The sequence below is a fragment of the Grampus griseus genome (genome assembly GCF_964374135.1).
Source record: "Grampus griseus genome assembly, chromosome: 5".
In the NCBI taxonomy this organism is placed as follows: domain Eukaryota; kingdom Metazoa; phylum Chordata; class Mammalia; order Artiodactyla; family Delphinidae; genus Grampus; species Grampus griseus.
The window spans coordinates 131,560,720-131,585,798 of record NC_138998.1 but is presented as its reverse complement, the minus strand read 5'-3'; the positions used below and the strand labels follow the sequence as shown (position 1 = coordinate 131,585,798).

Genomic DNA, 25,079 nt, shown 5'->3' with positions numbered 1-25,079 from the left:
ACTGATCCTTTGTCATTCATTCAAGTAACATAATGAGGAAAATTATATAAAGTTATGTATACAGTAAGCTGTTAGAAGAAACTATATTATATTTTGCCTTTTACCATCCAAATGATGGAAGAATTTCTGGTTTCTTAGGTAACTGTTTCTCTAACTGGTCCTTCAGCCGGCAGCATCAGCATCATATGGAAGCTTGTTAGAAATGCAAATTCTCACCCTCCCGAGTGAGACCTAGTGAATGAGAAACCCTGGGGGTGGGGCCCTGCCATCTGTTTAACAAGTCCTCTGGGCGATTCTGTTGCTCCTAAAGTTTGGAAACCACTGTATAGATAAGGTGTTTCTTTCCTATAGAGCTCTTTTTTTTCTGACTTTAAAAATTATTTTGTAGAAGATGGATTTCTCAGGAATGCAAAAATCTTATTGTAGATGAAAAATATCTTCCTCAATAGTTGTAACAATTTATTTTATAGAAGTAAGTAGTACAGCGGAAATACCACATAAAATTTTTTTTGTTGCTCGTGTTTTGACACAATTTAATGTCCCTAACTCTAAACTTCGTTATTGTTTTCCCGAAAGTTACTAGAAATGAATCCAGTAATCGCATAGGAATTAGAAATGAATCCAGCCCTACTTTTATCTGATTTTGAGGAGCTCTGCAATTACTTATTTTAGTTACATACTATTTGGAAAATGGGTGTAGTTTATATTGTTAGTGGGTTTTTTGTTTGTTTGTTTAACACTAAAGGCATGGGATTTTTCTTTTCATAGTTTCAGCTACTAGTTTTAATATACATCCCATTTCTTTTCTAGGTTCAAGCAAGTCAGCCCACTGAAGTGAACATGTACTACCAGAACACTTACCAGACAATGCCTTACGGTTCATCCTATGGCATTCCTTATAGTTACACAGCCTACGGATCATCCGATGCCAAATCTCAAAAAACAGATAATACAGTCCCTTTCAAAACTCCCAGTAATGAGATGACTCCCGTTACTATTGATTTGGTAAAGAAACAGCTTAAAGACAGGTAGGGCAGATCAACTTCTTAAAGACCTGTCCTCTAGCTTTCCGTTCCCTCAGGCAACATGTAGTCTGGGGTAGCAGATGCAGAATATCGGCAAAGAAGATTCACTGGCCTGTCTTCAAAAGCTAAACAGAAGATGACTTCATACTTTGTTCTGCTACCTTCTTGGATTACTTCTGTGGAAGCCTCGAAAAGTTTTTAAAAATACCACTCCGTGATCTTGTTGAAGACAGTTCTGAATTTGCACCTCTTGGACTCTGAAAAAGTGTAGTCAAGATATGGGGGGAAAAACAAAACAGTGAGATTTTGGTTAGCCCACCAAATAACTTTATGTGAAGTCTGTAAACTGCCGTGTTTTTGAGGAAAAGAGCAGTACAGATGAAAAGATCCACTCCAAGCATTTTTATATTTTAATAGTGGAACTAAATGCATTATTATAAATATTGCAAGAGTCCTGACAGCATAGACTTTCAGATGTAAATGTGTTATATTTATCCTTTTCTGTTCTTAAGGTTGGACTCCATGAAAGAACTGCACAAAACAAATCGACAGCAGCATGAGAAACATCTGCAAAGCCGAGTGGACTCCACCAGGGCTATTGAAAGATTAGAAGGGTCTTCTGGGGGTATTGGTGAACGGTATAAATTTTTGCAAGAAATGCGAGGGTATGTCCAAGACTTGCTTGAGTGTTTCAGTGAAAAGGTAAGAATGCAAAAATATTAATCTCTTTGAATAAGGCAAAATTAAGGAGGTCTAGATTTCTGTATTTCTCAGAAAATATCCACTGAATTCAACTTTAGAAGTGATGAAAAGTCATGCTTCATTTTCTCCACTTCATTAACAACCTTCTATCTTGGGGTAATCTAGTGCCTTGTAGAAAACAAAAAAAGATAATTCAAAGCATATTTAAATAAGACTTTGGCAAATCCTGCCTTAATTTAATGGTAGATTATTGGCCTGTCCTGAATTATTAAAATATAAGGGACTCATGAAATTTTCTTTTTTATGGTTCAGATCTAAACTTGCCTTTAAACTGTTTCTACAAGTAATTCCAAATATGCATAAAGTTGTAATATTTTATTAGCTTTTTTTTACCCTAGATAAAGTTGATTGCCATTGCTGCTAATAGCTTTCATCTAAATAAGCCTGTGCTTTATCCATTTCAGAAACCATTCATTGGCCATAATTTCTGTTAAGGTCTCATTTCTTCCAAGTTCATTTTTTTTAGTATGACAGTCAGTTGGCACAATTATTTGCATCCTATTGTACCATTTGTTTGCATTTTTTGTTAGCTGCCCGCGGAATCCTTTTCTCAAACAGCCTTTTAATTGATTTTTCTTTAAGATAAATGTTATTGTTTGATGCATTGGTTTATAGGCATCTGTGGACTTCACAGCCTTTTCTTTAAAAAAAAGTAAAATCATGGTGCTTTTGAATATCCTGTCTCTATAAACTTGCAAGTGATACAGGATTAGAAGGCACATTTTCTGTTATTCTTGGCCATATGAATTAGCATAGAATCGGTAAGCATACAGTATTTTAACTTTTTATTATCTCCGTTGATTACTTCAGTATCTTAAGGCCAAAGGCTGGCTAAAGAACAGTGCCAAACTGTGTCTTCCAAATGGATCTTAATGGTTCCAGCCAGTCTGTCAGATCCACCAAGTCTTCTCTGAAGGATTCATGTTCTTGTCCTTATCACCTGATTTCTGGAGAAGCAGCTACATTCTAAGCTATGATATCCCTTGTGGCAGATCTGTGGCTTAGGGTGACAAATACAGGGGTGAGAAAGAAACATAGGTTTGACTGCAGAGGGGCTGGAGTCAAGAGAAGTGGACATAAATGTCGGACCTGGCAGTTGTGTCCTTCCTACTAATAAAGCCCGTATGAGCCCAGGGGACATGGTGCCGAGAGCAGGTCTAATAACCTTTTGTGACTAGAGAAAGGATCTCTGTCTTAAACCATACTTTGTAAGTGAGATTTGTCCCCGTGGAGCTTTTTCTTGAAGTATCTGGGTCTTTGCTTTGGAACTTACTTGAGTAAACTTACACGCTTGTAATTGCAAACTGAACTCTTAAAAAATATCGACAGTAATATGATCAACTAGATTGTACCATTCTTGAGAGTTAAAGAGACTAGTAGAATATCTAGTTCATATAGTTTTCAATTGCTTACTATTTTAAAAACACTTAGTGTACTTTATCTCTCCTTGATTACCCTGTTCCTAGGGAAGTATCCCTCAGACTGTGCTGATAGGTTTTTACAGAGTCACTTAGATAAATGTTTATGGAGCAGATCTTAAACGTATCTATTATATAGTGACTACAGTTTAATTAAAAGAGAAGTAGATAATTCCCTTTTAAAGATGAGTATTTCATTTTGACAGTTTCATATGCATTTGATTTTATTGAGTCTGCTGCTGAGTTAATAATGTCATAAGTTGTCATTTTGGAAATACTGAGGAATAATTGGATAGATTTGAATATTCATTCCAGTTATACTATAAAAATATTGTTTCAGGGTAAGACCATCAAAATAGAAACACTCTTTTGTTTTTTTCTCTTTTGTTATAAAAGTTCAAGTGGTTTTGAACTTAGATTTTTAATTATTTTGCAGATTATTTTAACTTTACATTGTTTTGTTTTTCTGCAGTCATCTTCCTTCTGTGTTCTTTGTCTTAAATTTGGCCTTGAAATAATGATAGTCAATAACAATTTCCAGTTTGGAGAGGGTAAAGAAATTGTCATGGTGCACTCTTGAGATAAATTAGTATTGTTAAGAAACATGAATGAGAGCCGAAAATGTGTTTTAGGGCTTTTATTCTCAGTAGAATTTTCTCTGGGCTTTGTTAAAAGGCATTGTAATTACCTAAACAGGAAAATCACGTTATCGGAATTTTAACTATAAATTGAGTAATTAAGGTTCTGTCTGATGCAACCTCAGGCGTGCAGCTCTTATAGTAGAGGAGTGTTAATAATCTCCAGGACTAAAGGAATGCATAGGTACATTTGTCTTTAGTCCTGCACAGTTTGAAAATATGAGGGGGTAGGTAAGTGTAAGTCACAATAATATGACAGTAATTGCTTCAAAAATCGATTCTAGTTAATTTTAGAGTCTGTGGGCTCAGCCCATATCACCAAGATAAATCAGCGCAGATTTGGGGACATTGTTGCCCATGGTGTGGCATATTAAAGAATAAAATAACTCCATCAGTTTGACCTTTCTGTGAACATTGGCTGCTTTTGCAATGGGATCATGCAAGTGTATAAAACTGCTTTTATTACAGACATCTTTGTATTCCACCTGCCTTTTTTTATTTTCCATTTACAGTCTGTTCAGTTCAGGACGCTGCTATAACACTTGGTGCCAGTGTTCCCAAACTCTAATGTGTTTTTTCATTTGCACTAACCATCAGGAAACTAGAATTTCTGGTTTCCTCAGGTATGTGTAGTGGTTGTCAGCGTTTGTGAGAGTTTCATAGCATTTGGTTATAGCATAGGTATTTATAAAGAGAACATTTTCTGGTTTTTCCTTTTAAGTTAGGTGTCATTCCGTAAGCTTTTTGTATTCCATATGAACCAAGTGAATGCTTAGCTGTGGCTATTAACCTGGAAGAATTTGTTGACTTTGTAAACTGACAATTTATGCAAAGAATTTTATTATTTTACTTACAAATATGGAGAAATTTAAACATTGGATAGGAAGAGAAGAACTTTCTGAGTTTTAGATAGATTGATTTTAGACAGGTTAGTGATAGCTAGAAATTTTATTCACCGTATTAATGTAAATGAATGCAGTACACGTTTGAAATGTGTAATAAAGCCACAAAGGTGCTGTTGCATCTTCTGGTATTACACGGCAATAACGGTTTATTTTAGACTACAGAAATTGGCAAGGGAGATCATGCTGCTAGAAAGTTAAAAATGGACTTTTAAAAAGGACTTTCAAGTACTTTATTCTAAAAGAAGCACTAAAATTTCTGACAATTCTTTACTCACTCTCTTTACTAATGTTAAAGTGTTTAACCTAACCAAACTTTTGCTCCAATAACTAGGCACTGGACATTATAGCTCCATATACGGAATAAAAGAAGAAGTGGTGTTTCCCAGAAATCATAAAACTGAATTACTATTTGTGTTTCATTGAGAGTTCATGATTATTCTGTCCAGAGGGTACTTTTTCAGAAATCCGGAAATAATATGGAACCCTCAAATATATAAGCAGCTGAGGAGTTTGGTGTTACGGAGTGTGTTGTATTTTTACAGGTGCCACTGATTAATGAACTTGAATCAGCAATACATCAGCTGTACAAACAGCGAGCTTCCCGCCTTGTCCAAAGACGACAAGATGATATTAAAGATGAATCTTCGGAGTTTTCAAGCCATTCAAGTCAGTCCATCTTGAAGGTTTTTATTATTCATTAAACAACCTTGTTTACTTAGTGCATCCTAATTGAAAATTAGACGTCTCAGAGCATTTTTTCTTTTTAAAGAAACAAATTTCCTTGCTCTTGTGTCAGGTAGATCTAAAATTAGCATGTGCCTGGATTGTGTTTAAGAAAATATAGCTTTGCGAAGGAACTCAAATCATGTACTAATATTCTATCGATCTTATTCTTCTTTGGGCATTCTTTCATTCTTTATAGTAAAGACATCATCAGTATTTTATCTTAAAACCAGTACCTATTTGGCCCTAACTGATTTTCCCCCCATTTTAACACCAATACAAACGCTGTTGTTGATCACAACAAAGGTTTTGAGTTAGGGGCTGGGAAATTCTGTATGGGAGAGGGGGCTTTATTACATAACAAATGGTACAACTCCAAGATGAGGGGAGTTTTGAGCTTCACCCCTTAGATAAAGCAAAATTTTTTGTATTTAAAATTTTTTTGTATTTTCTAGTTTGCCTCATATAGTGGGGTTTTTTTTTTTAGTAAGTCAGTTGGTGCCTACACTTTTTGAAATTTTAGTGTAAAAATTTGGAGATTTAATTTATATTCCTTTCATTATGATATGTGTTATGGAAAACCAAAATTAATTGGAAACCTCTTCTTAAATAGTTGAGCTGAAATTCTTTAACCAGACGTTTTAAACATTTTAATTCTGCTTTTTCATTGCCCTCTTATATTCTTGGGTGCTGTAATAGGAATTTTCCTACGTTGGATTTCTCATGGCTTCTTTTGTCATCTCTTCGGTCCCTATGTCAGCAGTTCTTAAGTGGAAGTGTACATCAGAATTACCCATGATGTTAATTTAAAATGCGGATTTCTTGGTCCTGTCCCCAGAGATTCTTGCCAGGTCTTGGATGGTGTCCAGTAATCTGCATATTAAACAACCACCCCAGGTGTTCCAAGTGCAGAGGGCCCTGTTATTCTTTCTGAAAACAATGCTTTGTCATATAGTGTGTCCTCTAAATTAGAGAGACCTTGAATCCCTGAGAAAGCATTCTCCTGTGTGCTGGATGGGTTTTGGAGCATCGTAAAGAGGTGGTAACATGGCGGTCAGATGAGTCAGACTCAGATGTAAGCCACGTGAATGGCTTTGACCTTCTGTTTTTGCCGTACACGTTTAAATTGGATTAGTGCCATTTGGGGCACCTAAATAACTAATGCATCCCGCCCAAATCACTTTTGATCCAGACAGAACCAGATTTCTGGGGCAAATTACAGGTAATCATTGTATCTATGACGGGAAGTAATTTCCTTTTAAGTTAAACGGTTGGGTGAGCCATGCATTTCATCAAATGCTTTTTCCTGCCTATAATCTGTTCTTTACAATTTGGAGGTATTTACTGATATGGAATTTGAAGTAAGCGTTGAATGATGGATGTTAATTAGATTGATAGCTGCAAAGAAGTGAAAGGTAATGAGAAAGTGAAAAGTATTTTCCTAGAGGGAGTATTCATTAATTGCCAAACATTTGAGAAAAATTGCATGGGGTACTGAAGTATCGATTCTTTTTCTGATCTTTTTTTAAAGAAACAAAAATACAGCCAGAAATTCATTTGTTTAGATTTGTAAACACTTATCACAGTTACTGCATATAATTCTGACCGAAGTGAGGGAGGCTATCTCTCGAGTCATCTACTCTCTTATATCTCTCTCAATATATATTTTACAAAATCTGTAAATATAATAACATTTTAAGTATTTATTATAGTAGAGAATTTTCTTTAAAATATTTCTTTAATGAAGGGTAGCTCTTAAAGAGGCAGGAATCATTTCTGTAGTTTGGGACTTTTTAGCCAATTCATCTATGGTGTGTAGTGGAGTTCCAGTTGAGGTAGAGCTGGGGCATTTTGTTTACTGATCTTTTTTTGTAATTTGAACTCTGGAACATACTTCCTAATATCCAAGCTATTTTGGAATATGAATGAAAAATTCAGTAAAAGAGTCAACTTTTAAAAGTAGTAGGATCTAGGATAGTTAGGATACACCGAAGTGGATACCAGCTCATTTTTGGTTTTATTTTTCCTGTTGTTGCTATCAGTGACACATCTTTGATATCAGGAAAAAAACTATGGAAAAGCCTTAAATTGACGTCTTTCATTTTGCACATGATCTCCCCCTCCCCCGCCACCACCCTTTGGGTTTTGTGCTTCTCGTTACTATCCCATGTAATACAGAATATCTCCATAGCGTAGAACTTAAGTGTAGACATGAGGAAGCGTCACAGACAGATGTTTGCCCCACTCTTCCTTCTACCCTAGGCAAGAGATTCGAAGATTCTTCTCTGGAGAAAGAGAGTGGGTCCAGAGAAAAGACTATAACATCTGGGGGCCCCAACAGAAAGTTGACTTGTACCCGGGATCTGATGGAGATGCCCCTGCTAGACAGCTCCCACCTACATCCACAAAACTTCCAGTCTCATTCTTACGTAGGAGGTAGTTAATGATCATGGTGATCAACACAAGCAGTTAGAACCAAAGGGACTGAGGAAACAAAGACAATGCAGGTGACGGGAGAAAATTTAAAACATAATTGCTGTCCTCAGGGAGATGTTGGAAGGGATCCTACGCGTAGCACAAGTAGAGGATGCTATAGAAAAGGAATGTTCTAAGAAGAATAGCTGTATCTCAGAAACTAAACACGTGGTAAGTGAAATATAAATTTAAATAGGAAGGTTGAAAGCTAAAGCTAGAAAATTGCCCTAGAAATTAAAAAAAGAGAGATGGAAAATAGGGGAAAAAAGAAATAAGGGAATTGTGCTTTGAAAGTAGGGTTTGAGAAAGCACAACTTGGTCCTATCAGATATGATTTTCAGTCTATATGTTGATTCTGCCCTTGTTCTTAAAATAGTAATAGAGAATAAATTTCTACAAAGAAAAATTAGAATGAAATAGAATAAATGATTAAACTCCTGCAACAAAGCTGTTTTTTCATCCTTCCTACTTGTGTCTCTGCTGTCATATCATTCAACATGTGATGCCTAAGTTCGTCCTTAAAAAAGTAATGTATTATTTTTCCCTTTACACAAGTAATTTAGATTTTTAATTTATTTGGTCATCATGATAGCATAAACTAGTTCTGTTACTTAGACATAAGAACAGGGATTAAGCCCATTTGCATTTGTGTAGTGTTGTTGAACTCTCCATTTATTTTTCTCTTCCTTTTCATGGGAACACAGATTAATACTGAGATTTGCTCTAAACTAGAAAACTATCCAGTTTATCGGTTACTGCAGAATCCTGCTGTTGAGATTAGAAAGCAGTCTATCATTATGGCTTATTCTGTGCAAACTCTTTCCTCAAGATTGCTGAAGGAAGGCTTTTAATTTTAACCATCGTTGTTTTACAGATAAAGCTCTGATGGCGCCAAATCTTGATTCCTTTGGACGAGATCGGGCACTGTATCAAGAGCACGCAAAACGGCGGATTGCAGAACGGGAGGCGAGAAGGTAATTCTACAGACGCTTGCTGTTGGTTTGTTTGTGAAGGGAGGAGTCTCTTTTATCTGGTTTGGGAACTTGATATTTGTTATTTAGGACTCGTCGTAGACAAGCCAGAGAGCAAACCGGTAAGATGGCAGATCACCTTGAAGGCCTGTCCAGTGATGACGAAGAAACATCTACAGATATTACAAATTTCAATCTGGAAAAAGGTTAGACATTTATTTGGAAATGAGATTCACTGTCAATGTGCTTTCTCCTTGGCTGTGGTTTCTACCATGAAATAATTTGAAGTTTTGTGGCCTCTGCTTTAGAACTAGGCACTCTGGTTTAATTATTAAAACTCGCACCCATTTTTATTGAGGAGTTCTCAAAATTAGGGGTAACACTTTGTTGTGGGGTTCATCTAGTACTTGCATTATAAATGATATCACTCTTTGAATCACAGAATTTTAAAAGTGACAAGAAAATGTTTCAGATCCCAGGGGCAGCCCTAATGCAGCCTGTCTGGTCTAGAAAGGTAAAGGTTGGCAGTAGGGCATTCAGCCCTGAAGGGAATTCCTGATTTTGGGAGCCCCGAATAATTCAGTCAAGAGGAATAGTTAGTTCTGTTACATGAAGACCTTTCCAGAAGGATCCCCTAGTAAAAGTCTTTATTTCCCACCACTGGCTGTGATTATTTGGAATTGTAGTGACTGCGAGCCCTTTGGAACTTAGTTGGATAAGCTTATTTTTTTCTCCCACTCTTTTTACAGTGAACATTTCCAAACATACGGAAAACTGGAAGGAATAGCACAGTGATCGCCCATATACACCTGTCACCCATATTCAGCAATTCTTACCGTCGTTTAGCCAAGTTTGCTTTGGATTTGTGTGTGTTTTGCTGAAACATTTGAAATTAACTTACGGACATCGTGGCACTTCCCTCTAAAAACTTTAACATCTTTAATGTCTTCTTTAAAAAAAAAAAAAAAAAAGGATGCTTTTCTACCTAACTGCCACACTGTTGTCACACCTGCGAAAATTACCTAGAAGTTTTAGTATCATGTCTGCATTCAGTTTTCCTCCGTAACAGCCCCCCGCCACCCCGCCCAGAATTCCTGGGACCGTTTCTGTTACTCTGTATCTTCTAAACCTGGATCCACACAAGGTTCCTGCATCGCACTTGGTTGTTACATCTTTTTATGTAGAATTAGTGAATATCATGATACCTTATACACATACACACACCCCTTTCTTTATTTGTTTAAGGCATTAACTTCCTGAAGAGACCAGGCCACTTATCTTGTAAAACGTCCTACATTCTAAATTTGTCTGTTTCCTCATGGTTTTCACTTGTTCTTCCAGTCGCTATATTTCTTGTAAACTGGAAGTTAAGTCTTGATTAGATTCAGGTTAAAGCTTTTTTGGCAAGAATGCTTCACACAAGATGCTGTTACCAGCATGATACCAGATGGCAAATGTTAGGTTGCCCACTATTAGTGGTGTTAACATGGATCTTGAGAAGCAGGTTGTCACGACTTGGTCTCCTCGTTATAAAGAGTCTGCTGTTCCAAGTCATATGGAGCGTTAAATAACCTTTTACTTAAAGATCCTAGCATCCATTGCTGATTCTTGTCTATGTCAGTTATTGCAGTCACCAACAGACTTTGAAAGAAGAGAGATGATTGGTCACTGATAGTGATACTACACATCTGTTATTTACGTGGTGATTTGTGGGCTGAAGAGCTGGATAACAGAGTTTGTACTTTCTGCAGTTACTCACAGTTACTCTTCCATGGTGCTTGAAATTTGAACCGAGTTTTTGGGGACAGGTGTTATTTAGACTGTGGTGACAGATAATAGTACATATTGGAACTATGCAGAACGGAGACTACCTGCACTGTGGTTTGCATGATAGACGTTTGGAACCTAAACTTACCTCTGGTTCTTTTCTTTTAAGTTGCAGTTAACAGTTATTCCTTTGCTAATGAGCCTATCTTATTGATACTCAAGCTACAAAGAAAACACTGAAAATATTTGAACTGTGTTTTTTCTCCCGCATACTAAGTTTTGATTCTCTGTGGGGTTTTGTTGTTGTTGTTTTTAGATCGCATTTCAAAAGAGTCCAGCAAGGTATTTGAAGATGTCCTTGAAAGTTTCTGTTCAATCGATTGTATTAAATCCCAGTTTGAAGCATGGCGTTCAAAATACTACACATCCTACAAGGATGCTTACATCGGCCTTTGCTTGCCAAAGTTGTTCAACCCCCTCATAAGGCTGCAGCTTCTCACTTGGACTCCCCTTGAGGTGAGTGGCTTCTATCACTGTTGAAAAGCAATATACTGGACTTGCCTGGTGGCACAGTGGTTAAGAATCCATCTGCCAATGCGGAGGACATGGGTTCGAGCCCTGGTCCGGGAAGATCCCACATGCCATGGAGCTACTAAGCCCATGTGCCACAACTGCTGAGCCTGAGCTCTAGAGCTCGCAAGCCACAACTACTGAAGCCCGCGCACCTAGAACTCATGCTTCGCTACAAGAGAAGCCACCACAATGAGAAACCCATGCACCACAATGAAGAGTAGCCCACACTTGCTGCAACTAGAGAAAGCCCGCACACAGCAAGACCCAGTGCAGCCATACATTTAATTAATTAATTTTAAAAGAAAGCAACACTTTCTTCTAAAAGGAAAAAAAAAGCAATATACCATGATGCCTTGGGCAATTGTAACCTCAAAGCTAGAGATGTAAGCCTCAGCAAAGTGTTTTTCAGGGGAGATAGGTCACCCACAGGGCTATAATTGACACATTATCACTGGGCATAATCTTACGATCTTTCCTTTTATGTTCTGTCCCTTCTTAAGAGAACTGCCTCTTGCTTTTCGATTTTTATACAGTGTCTTTCTCAGTCAACTAAAATTACATGTAGTGACGCTGAGATACGAACATGAATGAATAAGAACTTGGTTCTTTGATTCCAGAAAAACAGAACATCATGGGAAAGCTCAATGAGGAAGATGTGAAATGGGACCCTGAACTAAGTCAGTGGTGATGGAAATCAGGAGGATGAGATAAACTGATAGATTTAAGAGGTGGAATCAATAGGACCTCTTTGCCTGTTACATAAGGGAGGAAACTCAAATTGTCTGTTTACATGTAGTGGTCATGCTTATGATACGGTTTTGGAAGTTACCAACATATGGATGGAGCCGTGGGCATGAATGAGATGGGCTGGGTTGAATATGTGAACTGTAACGAAAAGAAGACTGAGGTTGAAGCCCTGAAAACAAGAGGAAAGAAATCTAAGCTCTGGGAACCATTCAGCTCCCAGCTCCTGATTGCTCTTTGCCAGACCTTGTGGAGTCCCACCCTGTGCATGTGTTTCTCAGTGTCCAGCAGAGACTCGGAGACACTCGTGTGCATCTGGGAGCTCTCCTTCTGTGTAGCTCCTTCCTCTGCCCCACAGCTTCTAGCGTTCCAGCCTTCCTGAGCTTAGATTGTCTACTAACTCAGCAGGACTGCTCTGCTTGCAGTTGCCTACCCTGATCTCCTCTTCTGACCAGGAGCTCACCTCATTTGATTCCGTTCTTTCAGGGGTCATAGTCCTATACTGCCTGTGGTCCATTGTCTGAAAATAGATGTTTCATATATTTGTCCAGTTTTTAGTTTATGACTGAAGGCTAAATCCAGTTCCTGTTACTCTTTTCATGACTGGAAGCAGAAATAGCCACTATTTTAAATGTTTGGGTAACCTTTTAACTATTTTCTAGGCAAAATGTCGTGACTTTGAGAATATGCTGTGGTTTGAATCTTTGCTGTTTTACGGTTGTGAAGAGCGAGAGCAAGAAAAAGATGATGTAGATGTTGCACTGTTACCTACCATTGTGGAAAAGGTGATTCTCCCTAAACTAACAGGTAGAGATTACTGAATTGAACATTCAAACACATTGGGTTTTTCAAATCTATTTTTAGGAGTTTTTAATCAGAACATATTTTCTCATAGAAATTATATTATTAATAATAAAGTTACCACCAGACCCAGAGACGGCTAAAGGGTACCTATCTTTTAACTTGGGACTTAAAGACCACCTTGGGGAGGGCCTGGAATTGGGGGCAGTAATTGATCCACAGGCAAATTTCAGGCTCTTAAGAACTGCCTGAAGCAGAACTGAGTACATAGTTTCAGGGGGGATATGCCTTTTTCTGGGGAGCAGTTTCATTACTTTCATCCATTTCTCACAAACAAATTAGGAATTGTTGACCTATTTAAAATATTGATATTAAAAATAAAGCTCAAGTTCAGGTGGAAATTCTTGTTGCTGGCACAGCATCTCCTAGGATACAGAAATCCTGCTTTCCCGAATCTTTATTTTCACCAAGAAGCAGAAAATCATAGGAATCTGTCCCCTCGCCACATGCGCCTAATCTTCAACATTCCCTCGGTTAAGAGAACAAAGAAGACTGAAGCTTACACTCTAGAGGAAGAAAAACGTCATGATTGGCGTTTCTAAGTTGGGGACTGCTTGACATCAGATTCAAGTCAGCAGCAGTTTACTTCTGTATCTCAGTACATTCTGCTTTTTTTTTTCCCTTAATAGTGATAGCTGAAAATATGTGGGACCCCTTTTCTACAACACAGACTTCAAGAATGGTTGGAATTACTCTAAAATTAATAAATGGGTATCCTTCAGTAGTGAATGCAGAAAACAAAAATACACAGGTAATTTAATTATTATCTATGAAAGGTTTTTTAAATTTTTTTAAATTTATTATTTTGTCTTCTCCTTTCCCTTTGAAAATGAGCAAGAGTTGAGAGAATGAGTGGTTATATTCTGAGCCAGCGAGAAAATCTGATTCTCCCACTTGAGGCATCTGTCCTTTATAGCCTGAAATATACAAAATTTGAGATAGTAGTTTTTAGTTTCAGAATATCGATTGGGAAAGATGATGTAATTGGTCTAGATAGCCTCTCGTTTGTACTGTTTTCACCCTCCTCACCACCCCACCCCCATTCTCAATCGGACTAATCACACATCCCTTGAAGACCTGTATTTTTTTCGGGAAAAGAAAAACTACTGGAATGGGTAACAATTGATAATTTAAATGCTGAAACATTTAAATAGCATGTAAAATAACGAGGTATTGTGTTCTAGAGTTTCAGAACTTCAGACTGCCGCTGCCTGCACTGAACATTCTGATGAGCTATTTAGATATGAGAAAGTACTCCTTATCATTGTTTTATTTTCACTGACCTCATTTTGAGAGGAACCAGATTATAGGTCTGATCTTAAATCTTTATATAGTAGATTAAGAGGTTGGAAGATTTCTAAATGGCTTCATTGCTTGGTAATTCATGAGGGCTGAACGAAGAGTAAGTAGTAAATATTAAAGACCTTAGAACCGTCAGTGGGGAAAGTTAAAAAATTTGAGATGCTGTTCACTCAAAATTGAATACTCTGTATGATTTGGAATATTGCTTATTTTTATTTACTAAAATTTAACTTTTATCATAACCCTTATTAAAATGCATGATCTCTTTTTAACTCCTTAGGTGTACCTAAAAGCACTTCTATTGAGAATGAGAAGAACTTTAGATGATGATGTATTCATGCCCTTGTATCCCAAAAAGTAAGTAACTCCTAAGAACATTAAAGATGATAATATTCTCCATTATTTTTCAGAGAAGACTTCTTAAACTCCGGAAAACTAAGCATAGCTTGAAATACAAGCTTTACCTACATAGTATAAACGTGTAGCCCAAAGAGAGTGGCCCAGTGGGGAAATTGCTCCCTTACGCAGCATAACCCTTAGTGTCTCACAGTAAATTGCCGTTACCTTTTAAAATTACCTTCTGGAATACAGTTGTTTGAAAATTTGAAGAATTAGTTAACTTCTTATGTTCACCCCTTTTACTTACAGAAATCTTCTAGGAATCAGATGGCATTTATCACACAACTTTGATCATGATGTGTTTCTCTTTTTTTCTTAGTGTCTTGGAAAATAAAAATTCTGGGCCTTACTTGTTTTTTCAACGACAGTTTTGGTCTTCAGTTAAGGTACGTGTCTGTAGGCTATCTAAAAGACTTCAGATTTTGTTTGACTTCATACAAACTAATTTTATTCCAAAAGTTTATTCAGGTTTGATGTTTGCAGAGGTGAAAATGTATTCTGAGTTCCAGTAAGGTCCAAACTAGCCAACAAGATGCCTTACTAAACCACAGCAAGGAGAGTACCAGATACTCTTCTAAGTTGCGGAAATATAGCACTGAATTAAGATAGAAGTAGAGCCTTCATGGCGTTTATAACCACGCTCAATTGGCAGTAGCAAATAAGTAATCTCAGGTGTGATGAGTTTTGAAAAAAAATTCAAAGTTGTATGGGAGCATATGACAAGGGTCACAAATACCTTGACGGATGAGTCACAGAAGATTCCCTTCCACCCTGAGGAAGTGATATTTAGGTTATTAGTTGGCCCTGAGGTAAGGGAGAGCAGGGTATACTAGAACTGAGAAAAGGCCAGGATGGCTAGAGTTAGGGAAGAGATGAGCAGTTCAGATGATAGGGGAGCTCTAATTTACATGTAGACATGTAACCACTCCCTAAATCAAGATGTATAATGCTTCCATCATCTCCCCCAGATTCCCCATGCCCCTTTGTAGTCAAGCCCACCCCTACGGCCTGGCCACCCCTTCTTATTGTCCTGTAGTTTTCTTTATGAGAATGTCTTAGGAATAGAATTACATACTAACTAGCCTTTTGAGTCTGGCTTCATTCACTTAACAATGCATTCGTGATTTACCAGTGTTGTCTTGTGTTCACTCCTTTTTATTGCCAAGTAGTATTCCATCGTATGGTGGCTATCCCACAGGATTTTTTTGTTTTGTTTTTTATCCATTCCCCAATTGAGGGACACTGGATTGTTTCCAGTTTGGAGTAATTATGAATAAACCTGTTTGCACACAGGTTTTTCTGGGTATATAAGTTTTCATCACTTGGGTAAATACCTAGGCAAAGCTGTTTTCTAAACCAACAATATATTAGCGTTCTAGTTATTCTTCTTTCTCACCACTCACCACACTTGGTATCTTCAGGGTTTTTATTTTTTTTAAGTCATTCTCCTAGATGTATAGTTGTGTCTTGTTATTATTTTAATTTGCATTTTCCTAACAACTGATGATGTTGAGCATGTTTCCTTTTTTTTTCCTCTTTTTTATAAATAAATTTATTTATTTTATTTATTTATTTTTGGCTGTGTTAGGTCTTCGTTGCTGCTTGCGGCTAGCGGGGGCTACTCTTCATTGCAGTGCGCGGGCTTCTCATTGCAGTGGCTTCTCTTGTTGCAGAGCATGGGCTCTAGGCACGTGGGCTTCAGTAGTTGTGGCGCACGGGCTTAGTTGCTCCGCGGCATGTGAGATCTTCCCGGACCAGGGCTTGAACTCATGTCCCCTGCATTGACGGGTGGATTCTTAGCCACTGTGCCACCAGGGAAGCCCAGGCATGTTTTCATGTGCTTACTTGCCATTTGTATATGTTCTTCGATGAAGTATCTGTTCAAATCTTTTGCCCATTTTTAAAAATTGGTTCTTCTTATTATTGAGCTTTGAGTTTTGTATTCTTGAAACAAGTACTTTATCAGATACATGATCTGCAAAGAGTTTTTCCCCCCAGTCTGTGTCTTAACAGTGTTTCAGAGTGCAGAAGTTCTTCATTTTGATGAAGTCCAACTTACTATCTTTTCCTGTTATGAGTTGTGCTTTAGGTGTTGCATCTAAGAAATCTTTGCCGAATACAAGGCCACAGAGTTTTTTTCCTATCCTTTCTCCTAGACATTTCATAGTTTTAGGTTTTACATTTAAGTCTGTGATCCATTTTGAGTTAATTTTTATATAGGGCATGAGGCCTTGACGTTCCTTTGTCCCAGCACAGTTTGTTGAAAAGACTATCCTTTTTAAAATTAAATTGCTTTTGTTCCTTTGCTGAGAATCATTTGCTCTTATATGGGTTGTGGAAGGGTTTTTGTAGGGAAGTGACATGAAAATATTGCCCTTTTTAACATATTCTGGCTTCTGTGTGGGGATAATGAAATGAAGTAGGTGAGGATAGTAATGATGAAAATGGAAATTAGTACTTATTACATATTTACTGTGTGCCAATCACTGCAGCACACATTATCTCATTGAATCCCCACAGCAGCCCTATGAGCTTGACTCTGCTGATGGGACAGTGAAGCACAGAATAACCTGCCCAGGCTCATCCCTTTGTTAAGTGGCAGAGATGGGAGTCTAACTCAGGCCAGTCAAACTCTTGAGCAGCTCTTCTCAGCTGGGTTTCTGTGGAAGAATTAATACCTGATGCCCTAAGGCCTCCATTGCGTATGCAGCTAGAAGGGTACTAGCTTGTACCATCGTTGGGAAAATTATGTAAGGAGTCACTCAGATCATTTTCTGTAGGTTTTAGTTCTCTCACAGAGCCCTGCTGGAGGAGAACTAGACCAGCGCTGTTGCTCGTAGTCAGTTGAATAACTGCAGGGCCCACAAAGAGATGACGGCAGCTTCGATCAGGGGCATGGCGGCAAGGACTGAGAGAGAGGCACAGAATGGGGAGAGGTGGGGTTCGACAGCTTGAGGGCGAGGGCGAGAATGATGAGGCTCATGTAGGCTCTGGCTCGATTGAATTGTTGGATAGCGTTGCCATTTCCTAAGATGAGAAATACTGGGAACTTAGAATTTTATGGTGGAATGGGCGGGGGCTTCCATTTTATATGTATTGAGCTTAAGTAGTTCCGATATCCAGGTTCATGAAGTCTGGTAAGCATGCAATGTGGTAGTCAAAAAAAGAATTTCCATCTTTTTGCAGGGTCACAGGACTGGTTTAGGCATGATTTTCAAGGGAGGACATTTATCTAAGAATCATCATTTGCCCACCAGTACTTTCTGTTATGATGGGAAATGGTCTGTATCTGCATTGTCCACTATAGTAAACACTAGCTCCATGTGGCTATTTAAATTTTAGTTAACCTCAGTCATTATCAGAAATATTCAGACCCTTCAAAACTGCTTATTATGCTTTGGCAAGACATGGTCCAGGGTATTTCATAAGGTGTTTTATTGTGTAAGTAATTTACTTTGTACTTAACTGCTTTACATTGCCTCTCAATTTTTTTTTCTTCTCAAAAAACCAAACTTTTAGTAATAGAAATCAGATTTGTGGTTGCCACAGGTGGGGAGTTGTGGGGAGATTGGATAAAGGGGGATCAGAAGGTACAGACTTCCAGTTGTAAGATAAGATAAGTTCTGGGGATGTAATGTACAACATGGTGACTGTAATTAACAATAGTGTATTGTATATTTGAAAGTTGCTAAGAGAATAGAAAAAAGATTTGTAACTGCGTGAGGGGAAGGATGTTAACTTATGGTGATTATTTCACAATATATATTTAAATCATTTTGTTGTATGCCTTAAACTTACACAATGTTACATGTCAATTATATCTCAATAAAACTGGGGGAAAATAATTTTCTTCTTCTTTCTAGCTCTTAGGGAATTTTCTTCAATGGTATGGCATTTTCTCAAACAAAACTCTTCAGGAATTATCAATAGACGGTTTATTAAATAGATACATTCTCATGGCTTTTCAGAATTCAGAATATGGCGATGACAGCATCAAAAAAGCCCAAAATGTGAGTTAAATGACACATATTGTAGTTTTTAAAGCATACGAGTTAAGATGGATTAAGTTTTCCTTGTTTGAAGAGATTTGAGAATTTCATGAAAACCCCTTTGATTATCGAAGTTGGTATAATGTTGACAATCTCCCCTTATCATTTTTTACATAAAAAGTTGTACTGTTATATATGTGTATATTTGTCCTTCTATCCATCTATCTGTATCAATATTTTTATAGGTATTAATAAAAGTTTCAATTTGGGGATAATTTTTTAACAGTTGAATGAATGCTATTTTAAGTGTTACTAAAGAAATGGTCTCTTCTCTCATTTAAGAAATAATTTTAGTTAATTTTTTTTTACTTCATATACATGAGTTATACAGTTTTGATAATTTTTTAAACTATTTTTTAAACAATCATATGATTAAAGAAAATGTGCAAGTACAGTACAGTTTTTCGACCTAACCACATCAGAGTAATTCTCTGACATGATACTCCCTCACCCTCAAATAGTTTTGTGTCTGTTTCCTATAAACATGGATTTTCTTGTACACGATTACAGTATGACCATCAACATCAGGAAATTAACATTTATATATTACTGTCACCTAATCCTTAGGCCCCTTTTCACGTTTTATCAGCTATCTCAATAATATCCAAAGGAACTGGCAAAAGAAATTCCCAGATCATCCTTTGCATTTAATTGTCATGTCTCTTTAGTCTCCTTTAATCTGGAAGAGTGCTGGATTCCTTGACCTTCATACCTTCTGAAGGTGATAAGCCAGTTATTTTGTAGAATGTCCCTCAATTTGGGTTTGTCTGATATTCTCTCATGAATAGATTCAGATTTTGCATCTTTGTCAGGAATCGTCCTAGACTTCATTAGTGTGAGTTCCTTCAAGTTGACCTCTGTGACCTTGTGGCATGTCCTCTAATTTGGGGGGAGCACTTTCTTGCTTTCTGGCACATGATGTTCCAGGCTTATCTTGTACCTGCTTGGCCCAGCTCTGGAATCAGTTGTTTCTCCAAGCATCCCTGGGTTCTTTGGTGGGGAGCTGTCTCTACCCACTGGCTGCTTTCTCCCGGGTGGGAAACAGCCTCCCCTTGCTCGGGTTTTGGTACCCCATGCCAGGTTGCCACCATGCCCTGTTCGCATCCTGCTTGGGCTCTTGCCCTAGGCTGCCCCTCCGGTGTGATGCTCTCTTCACTTCTCTGGGCCAGCACGGCTCCTACTGCCAGCAAGGATGCCTACTTACTGAACTGTTTGGCACGGGGAGAGGCTGCAGTTTGGTACTTATGCTATACATGTTTTTACATTAAAAGCTGCTGATCGAAGGACAGTTCAGTTCATTTAGGGCTTTCTGGAAGACTGGAAAATGAAGCAATTGGTTATCAATTTTATGTCCCTAATTTACTTAAATATTGGAGAAATTATTTATCTTTTGCTTTGAGTGTCTATATATTGAAGTTTAAAATTAGGGTATATCTAGGTGTATTTGTATAGTTTATGTAGAAAATCAGGTTTAAAAGAATATCCCTTCTAAGTAATTAGTTATGTGTTGCTCAATAGCAAGTCTTCTAGTTAAGTACATTATACGCATTATCTAGACTCAGGTTTTAGATGCTTTAATTTATTTTTGTTTTAACTGTTTACATCTTTCTTCTTCATAGGTGATCAGTTGTTTCCCCAAGCAGTGGTTCATGAATCTGAAAGGAGAAAGAACTATTTCTCAGTTAGAAAACTTCTGTCGATACCTTGTACACTTAGCAGATACAATTTACAGAAACAGTATCGGGTGCTCTGATGTGGAAAAAAGAAATGCAAGGTAATTATTTGTAATTATAGAATGAAACAGTGATCTAGAGTCTTTAGTTGTTAGGTTTAGTATTATTAAAATGTTTTCAGTAGAGACATGGTTATCTTTTACTTGAATTTTTATTTTATTTTGATTCTTTTCTTTCTTTTTTTTAAATTAATTAATTTATTTAGTTTTGGCTTCTCTGGGTCTTTGTTGCTGCGCGCGGCCTTTCTCTAGTTGCAGAGAGCGGCAGCTACTCTTCGTTGCGGTGCGCAGGCTTCTCATTGTGGTGGCTTCCCTTGTTGCAGAGCACAGGCTCAAGGCACGTGGGCTTCAGTAGTTGTGGCTCGCAGGCTCTAGAGCGCAGGCTCAGTAGTTGCGGCGCACACACAGCCTTAGTTGCTCTGCGGCCTGTGGGATCTTCCCGGACCAGGGCTTGAACCCATGTCCCCTGCGTTGGCAGGCAGACTCTTAATCACTGTGCCACCAGGGAAGCCCTATATTTTACTTTAAATTGTAAACATTGACTTAGTATTGATAAACCTACCAAAAATACACATTATTTTTTTCATTTTTGCAACTTTTACCTAATCTTTTTTCAATATTTTATTTATGAAGATATTAAGGGAAGATTTCTGGTAAGTGAATCATTGCTTTTTCTGTCTCCTCCCTTGAATAATTGGGGAAATCTCAGTCTCTTAGAATGTCATGGATCTTGGTCTTTGGAGGTTCATTTTACAGATACAAACCCTAGAAAAGACAGCCACTGAAACCCAAAGTATATTGAAGGTTATATCTCAATTTTGAGATGTTTGTGCTCTATGTTGAGTTTTTCTATATCCATATCATAGACTAAGTCATCACTCATGATTTATGGGGAGCAGCTTATACATATTTTTTATCAAGGTTTCAAGGAAGGAATGAACAAACCATTACCCCTTTTCCAGTACATTGTCTTGGGTGTTCATGGAATTTGGGGGTAGATCTCTAGCATAAAAAGTAAGTAGTAGTAATAATAACAACTCGTACCACCATTTGGAAGAATCTTTGTTTTTGTTTTGTTTTTCGGGTTTTTTTTGGTATTTTTTGGCCACACTGCATGGCTTGTGGGATCTTAGTTCCCAGACCAGGGATTGAACCCAGGCCCACCACAGTGAAAGCGCCGAGTCCTAACCACTGGACCACCAAGGAATTCCCAAAGACGAATTTTATTTTTTAAAGTTTCATTTCATATATTCTTCCTAATGTCAGAGTTTCATTTTCATTTTGATCACACCATTAGTCATACCCCCTAACAAAATCCTTTTCTTTTCCCCTGTTCCCCTTCCAGGAAAAAGAACCTTATTTTCTTGAGAGAAAATTTGCTATCTTTTATAATAAAATTAAAGGCAAAGTAGATAGTAAATACTTCAGTGGTTAAAAAAAAATCTTTGCCAGGTGATTTTGGGGTTTTTTTTTTGGCCACACTGTGTGGCTTGTGGGGTTTTAGCTCCCCGACCAGTGATCGAACCCAGGCCCTTGGCAGTGAGAGCTTGGAGTGCTAACCTCTGGACCACCAGGGAATTCCCTGGTTTATATTTTTATTTCATCCTTACCATGTCATTTTGCTGTTGGTTGTTATTTATTGGCACTAATATTTCTTCTCAATGTGTTGTTTTTTACTAGATAAATCCTATTCACTTCACTTTTTTTAAACTTTGATTTATATATGTGACAGTGTTTTTGTTTGGGAGTAAGTATCAACAAACACTATTTACTTTCCTATGGAAAAGAATTTCAGCAGCTGTTTAAGCACCTGCTGTGTGCAGTGCACATAAAGTAGGTTCCACTTTATGAGTGTGAGTCACAAAACCTTAAAAATTATAATCCTTCCCTAAAAGGTGCTTACTACAATTTTGTAGAGAAGAGACAGCCAATAATGTCACATTGTGTGTTGTTTCTCACAAGTGGTTCAAACTATTGTAAATGTTAAAAGTAGTTCCTGGCAGCATCACCTGGGAGCTTTGTTAGAAATGCAAATTCTCAGGCCCCGCTCCAGACCTACTGAACAGAATTCTGAAGGTGGGGCCTGGTGATCTGTGTTTTAGCGCTCTTCTAGGTAATCCTGATGTATGCTAAAATTTGAGGATTACTGAGAATGACTTCTAGCTGGGTGATAAAAGAAGCCAGGTTGGGCTTCCCTGGTGGCGCAGTGGTTGAGAGTCCGCCTGCCGATGCAGGGGACACGGGTTCGTGCCCCGGTCCGGGAAGATCCCACATGCCGCGGAGCGGCCGGGCCCGTGAGCCATGGCCGCTGAGCCTGAGCGTCCGGAGCCTGTGCTCCGCAAGGGGAGAGGCCACAACAGTGAGAGGCCCGCGTACCGCAAAAAAAAAAAAAGAAGCCAGGTTATACTTTATTAGTGAATTTTGGAGGAGTGGCAATTACCCTGGCTCTTGGTGGGTTGGTCATGAATACCCACGAATATAATTTGTGTTCCAGGTGTACTCTAGGAGAGCTGGGACTCTGGTTTGGGAAGGAATGGAAGGCAGAGCTCTGAAGTAGTTAAGTTAGGCAATAGAGTGCTTTCTCTCCTTTCTCGGTATTAATGAAAATCATGGATCTGAATGAGATTTTGGGGTGTTTTTAGTTTTGAAAATGGGTCCTCTGTTTCTGGGTATTTAAACATGGGCGGGTTTTTTTTTTTAATATGGAAAATTTTTTTTCCCACATGCTGTAACCTGCTGATCCGTGTTTCCTTTTTTCTCCTTTAGAGAAAACATAAAACAGATAGTAAAACTCCTTGCAAGTGTTCGAGCTCTGGATCACGCTATGTCTGTTGCAAGTGACCACAATGTGAAAGAATTTAAGTCTTTGATCGAAGGAAAATAGATCTATGAGACTGAAAAGAAGCCTATTTGTTCTAATACCATTCCCAATGTAAAAATTTTGTATATATGTAAAGTTTCTTAAACTGTAAAATATTGGCTCTTGTTTTAATACAAAGAACATTATTAATATTCAATACTGTGTCTTTAAATGCGATTTCTTCAGAATGAAATGAATTCAGATTATTTCTAGGAAGTCTGTGAATGGTTTCCTTAACTGCCTGTCATACTTTGTTTACAGAAGTATTTTATATGGTCATTTAAATTAACTCTCTCAGCTAATTGTTCTCTGTAAACAATGTGTGCAGTGTATATTGTATAATTATGCATATATATATATATATTTATACCACCATGGAGTTACTTTCACACTGGAAATTTGTGGTTTTTTTCTACAGAGTAAGCCTTTTAACAGCAGAAAATTATTCCGTAGCAAATTGTCTTAGGGAAATTACTACACTGTTGCAACAAAAGGGCTGGCAAGTGACTAAGTATTCGTCACCTTTTGGTTAGCAGTTGCTATCACCGTAGCTGTGCTGCCTTAAAATTGAGAGTTGAGTGTGGACTTAGTCATTGGTGAATGGTGAACTTTTCTTCCTTGAATTAGCATTACAGTCAACTGTACGTTTAATGTGAGCTCTAAATAAATATATGCAACATAGGTTTTTGAAAAGAACATAGAAGTTTCATTTTTGGAAATAATAGATCCACAACCTAATGCATGGTTTGGGGCTGACTCTCCTGTCTCATTCATGATTTTACTCCCTGACCAGCTTTAAAAAATACATGCATTTGGATTTTAGTAATCTAGCATTATATTTTAAATCTCACATATGTGAGTTATGATATGCAATAAAGAACACCCCTTGCTGATGAGCTACACCCAAGCAGTTTAATATCCATGGTCTTCTGTAATGTTTATACCATGTTGTAAATACTCAGAGAACTTGTTTTAAAGTTTATGCTTTCTGATTCTGTGATTTTCAAAAGAGGAACTTTTTGGAAATTAAGGACTATTGTTTGATAATTATATATGTAATTAAGCTTTAGCCAAGCATTAAATTAATTTTTAAATAGAACCTTTGTTATATTTGGCTGGCGACTAATTTTAGTTGGAGCATTTCAAATGACTGATATAGTGAGACTATTAGCATGTGTACCCTTGGTCAAGTCAAATAATATTTAGAACAGTGTCATGCACTGTAATTGCTCTGTCAATTTTATCTTTATTGTAGGATCATTGCTTATCCCTACAGATTCATTCTGGATGAATTCATTCTGGAGAAAGTGGCCTAGTAAATAGAATTAAAATAGAACACTTATTCTCAACTTAAATGGACTAAAACATATAAACTCGCATATATATATGACATGCACATCATTTGTTTCTTAAATTTGTGTTTCCAAATGCACTGAACCGATTACTTTTCCTATATCTGCATTTAAGGACTCTTGAAGTAAACTCAGATTTTTCATCATGTGACATCCATCAGGCTGTTTTAGGAATGAGTTTGAACACCACGCTAGGACCTTGATGTCAGGTGAATTTAGCATAGAACTGTGCATAAAACAAGTGGTTTTCGTTTCACAACCCAAAGTTTTTTATTCCTGAAATAGCTAAAGGACATTCTTTCTTAGGAAGGAAATTGTCAAAAGATAAATTCAGAGAGTGACATTTTAATAAAGCTGAGGTTTTGTCTTTGCAGTTTTTTCTTTTGGCGCAGTCTTCCAAAATACTTCCAAAATAGATGAGGAAGATTTTTGAAAAGGAAAGTTACTTTATTGAGACAACGTAAACCATAGGCATAAGGAACTGTAACTGCTCTTCTACCAGGTGAGGATGGTGACCCATATC

At 37.6% G+C, this 25,079-nt stretch overlaps 1 protein-coding gene across 1 annotated transcript in view; it reads left to right on the top strand.

The window, feature by feature from the left end:
* Positions 1 to 24,270, top strand: part of PAXBP1 (PAX3 and PAX7 binding protein 1) — a 33,656-nt gene extending 9,386 nt beyond the window's left edge. Inside the window, exons 6-18 of the mRNA XM_082654286.1 lie at positions 811 to 1,028; positions 1,538 to 1,727; positions 5,291 to 5,414; positions 8,821 to 8,920; positions 9,008 to 9,123; positions 11,001 to 11,200; positions 12,664 to 12,808; positions 13,492 to 13,613; positions 14,445 to 14,521; positions 14,883 to 14,949; positions 18,427 to 18,573; positions 20,232 to 20,386; positions 23,111 to 24,270. Of these exons, the coding sequence (XP_082510412.1) occupies positions 811 to 1,028; positions 1,538 to 1,727; positions 5,291 to 5,414; positions 8,821 to 8,920; positions 9,008 to 9,123; positions 11,001 to 11,200; positions 12,664 to 12,808; positions 13,492 to 13,613; positions 14,445 to 14,521; positions 14,883 to 14,949; positions 18,427 to 18,573; positions 20,232 to 20,386; positions 23,111 to 23,228 (1,779 nt within the window). The 3' untranslated portion in view covers positions 23,229 to 24,270. The remainder of the gene's footprint in view (positions 1 to 810; positions 1,029 to 1,537; positions 1,728 to 5,290; positions 5,415 to 8,820; positions 8,921 to 9,007; positions 9,124 to 11,000; positions 11,201 to 12,663; positions 12,809 to 13,491; positions 13,614 to 14,444; positions 14,522 to 14,882; positions 14,950 to 18,426; positions 18,574 to 20,231; positions 20,387 to 23,110) is intronic.
* The last annotated feature ends 809 nt before the right edge of the window (positions 24,271 to 25,079 follow it).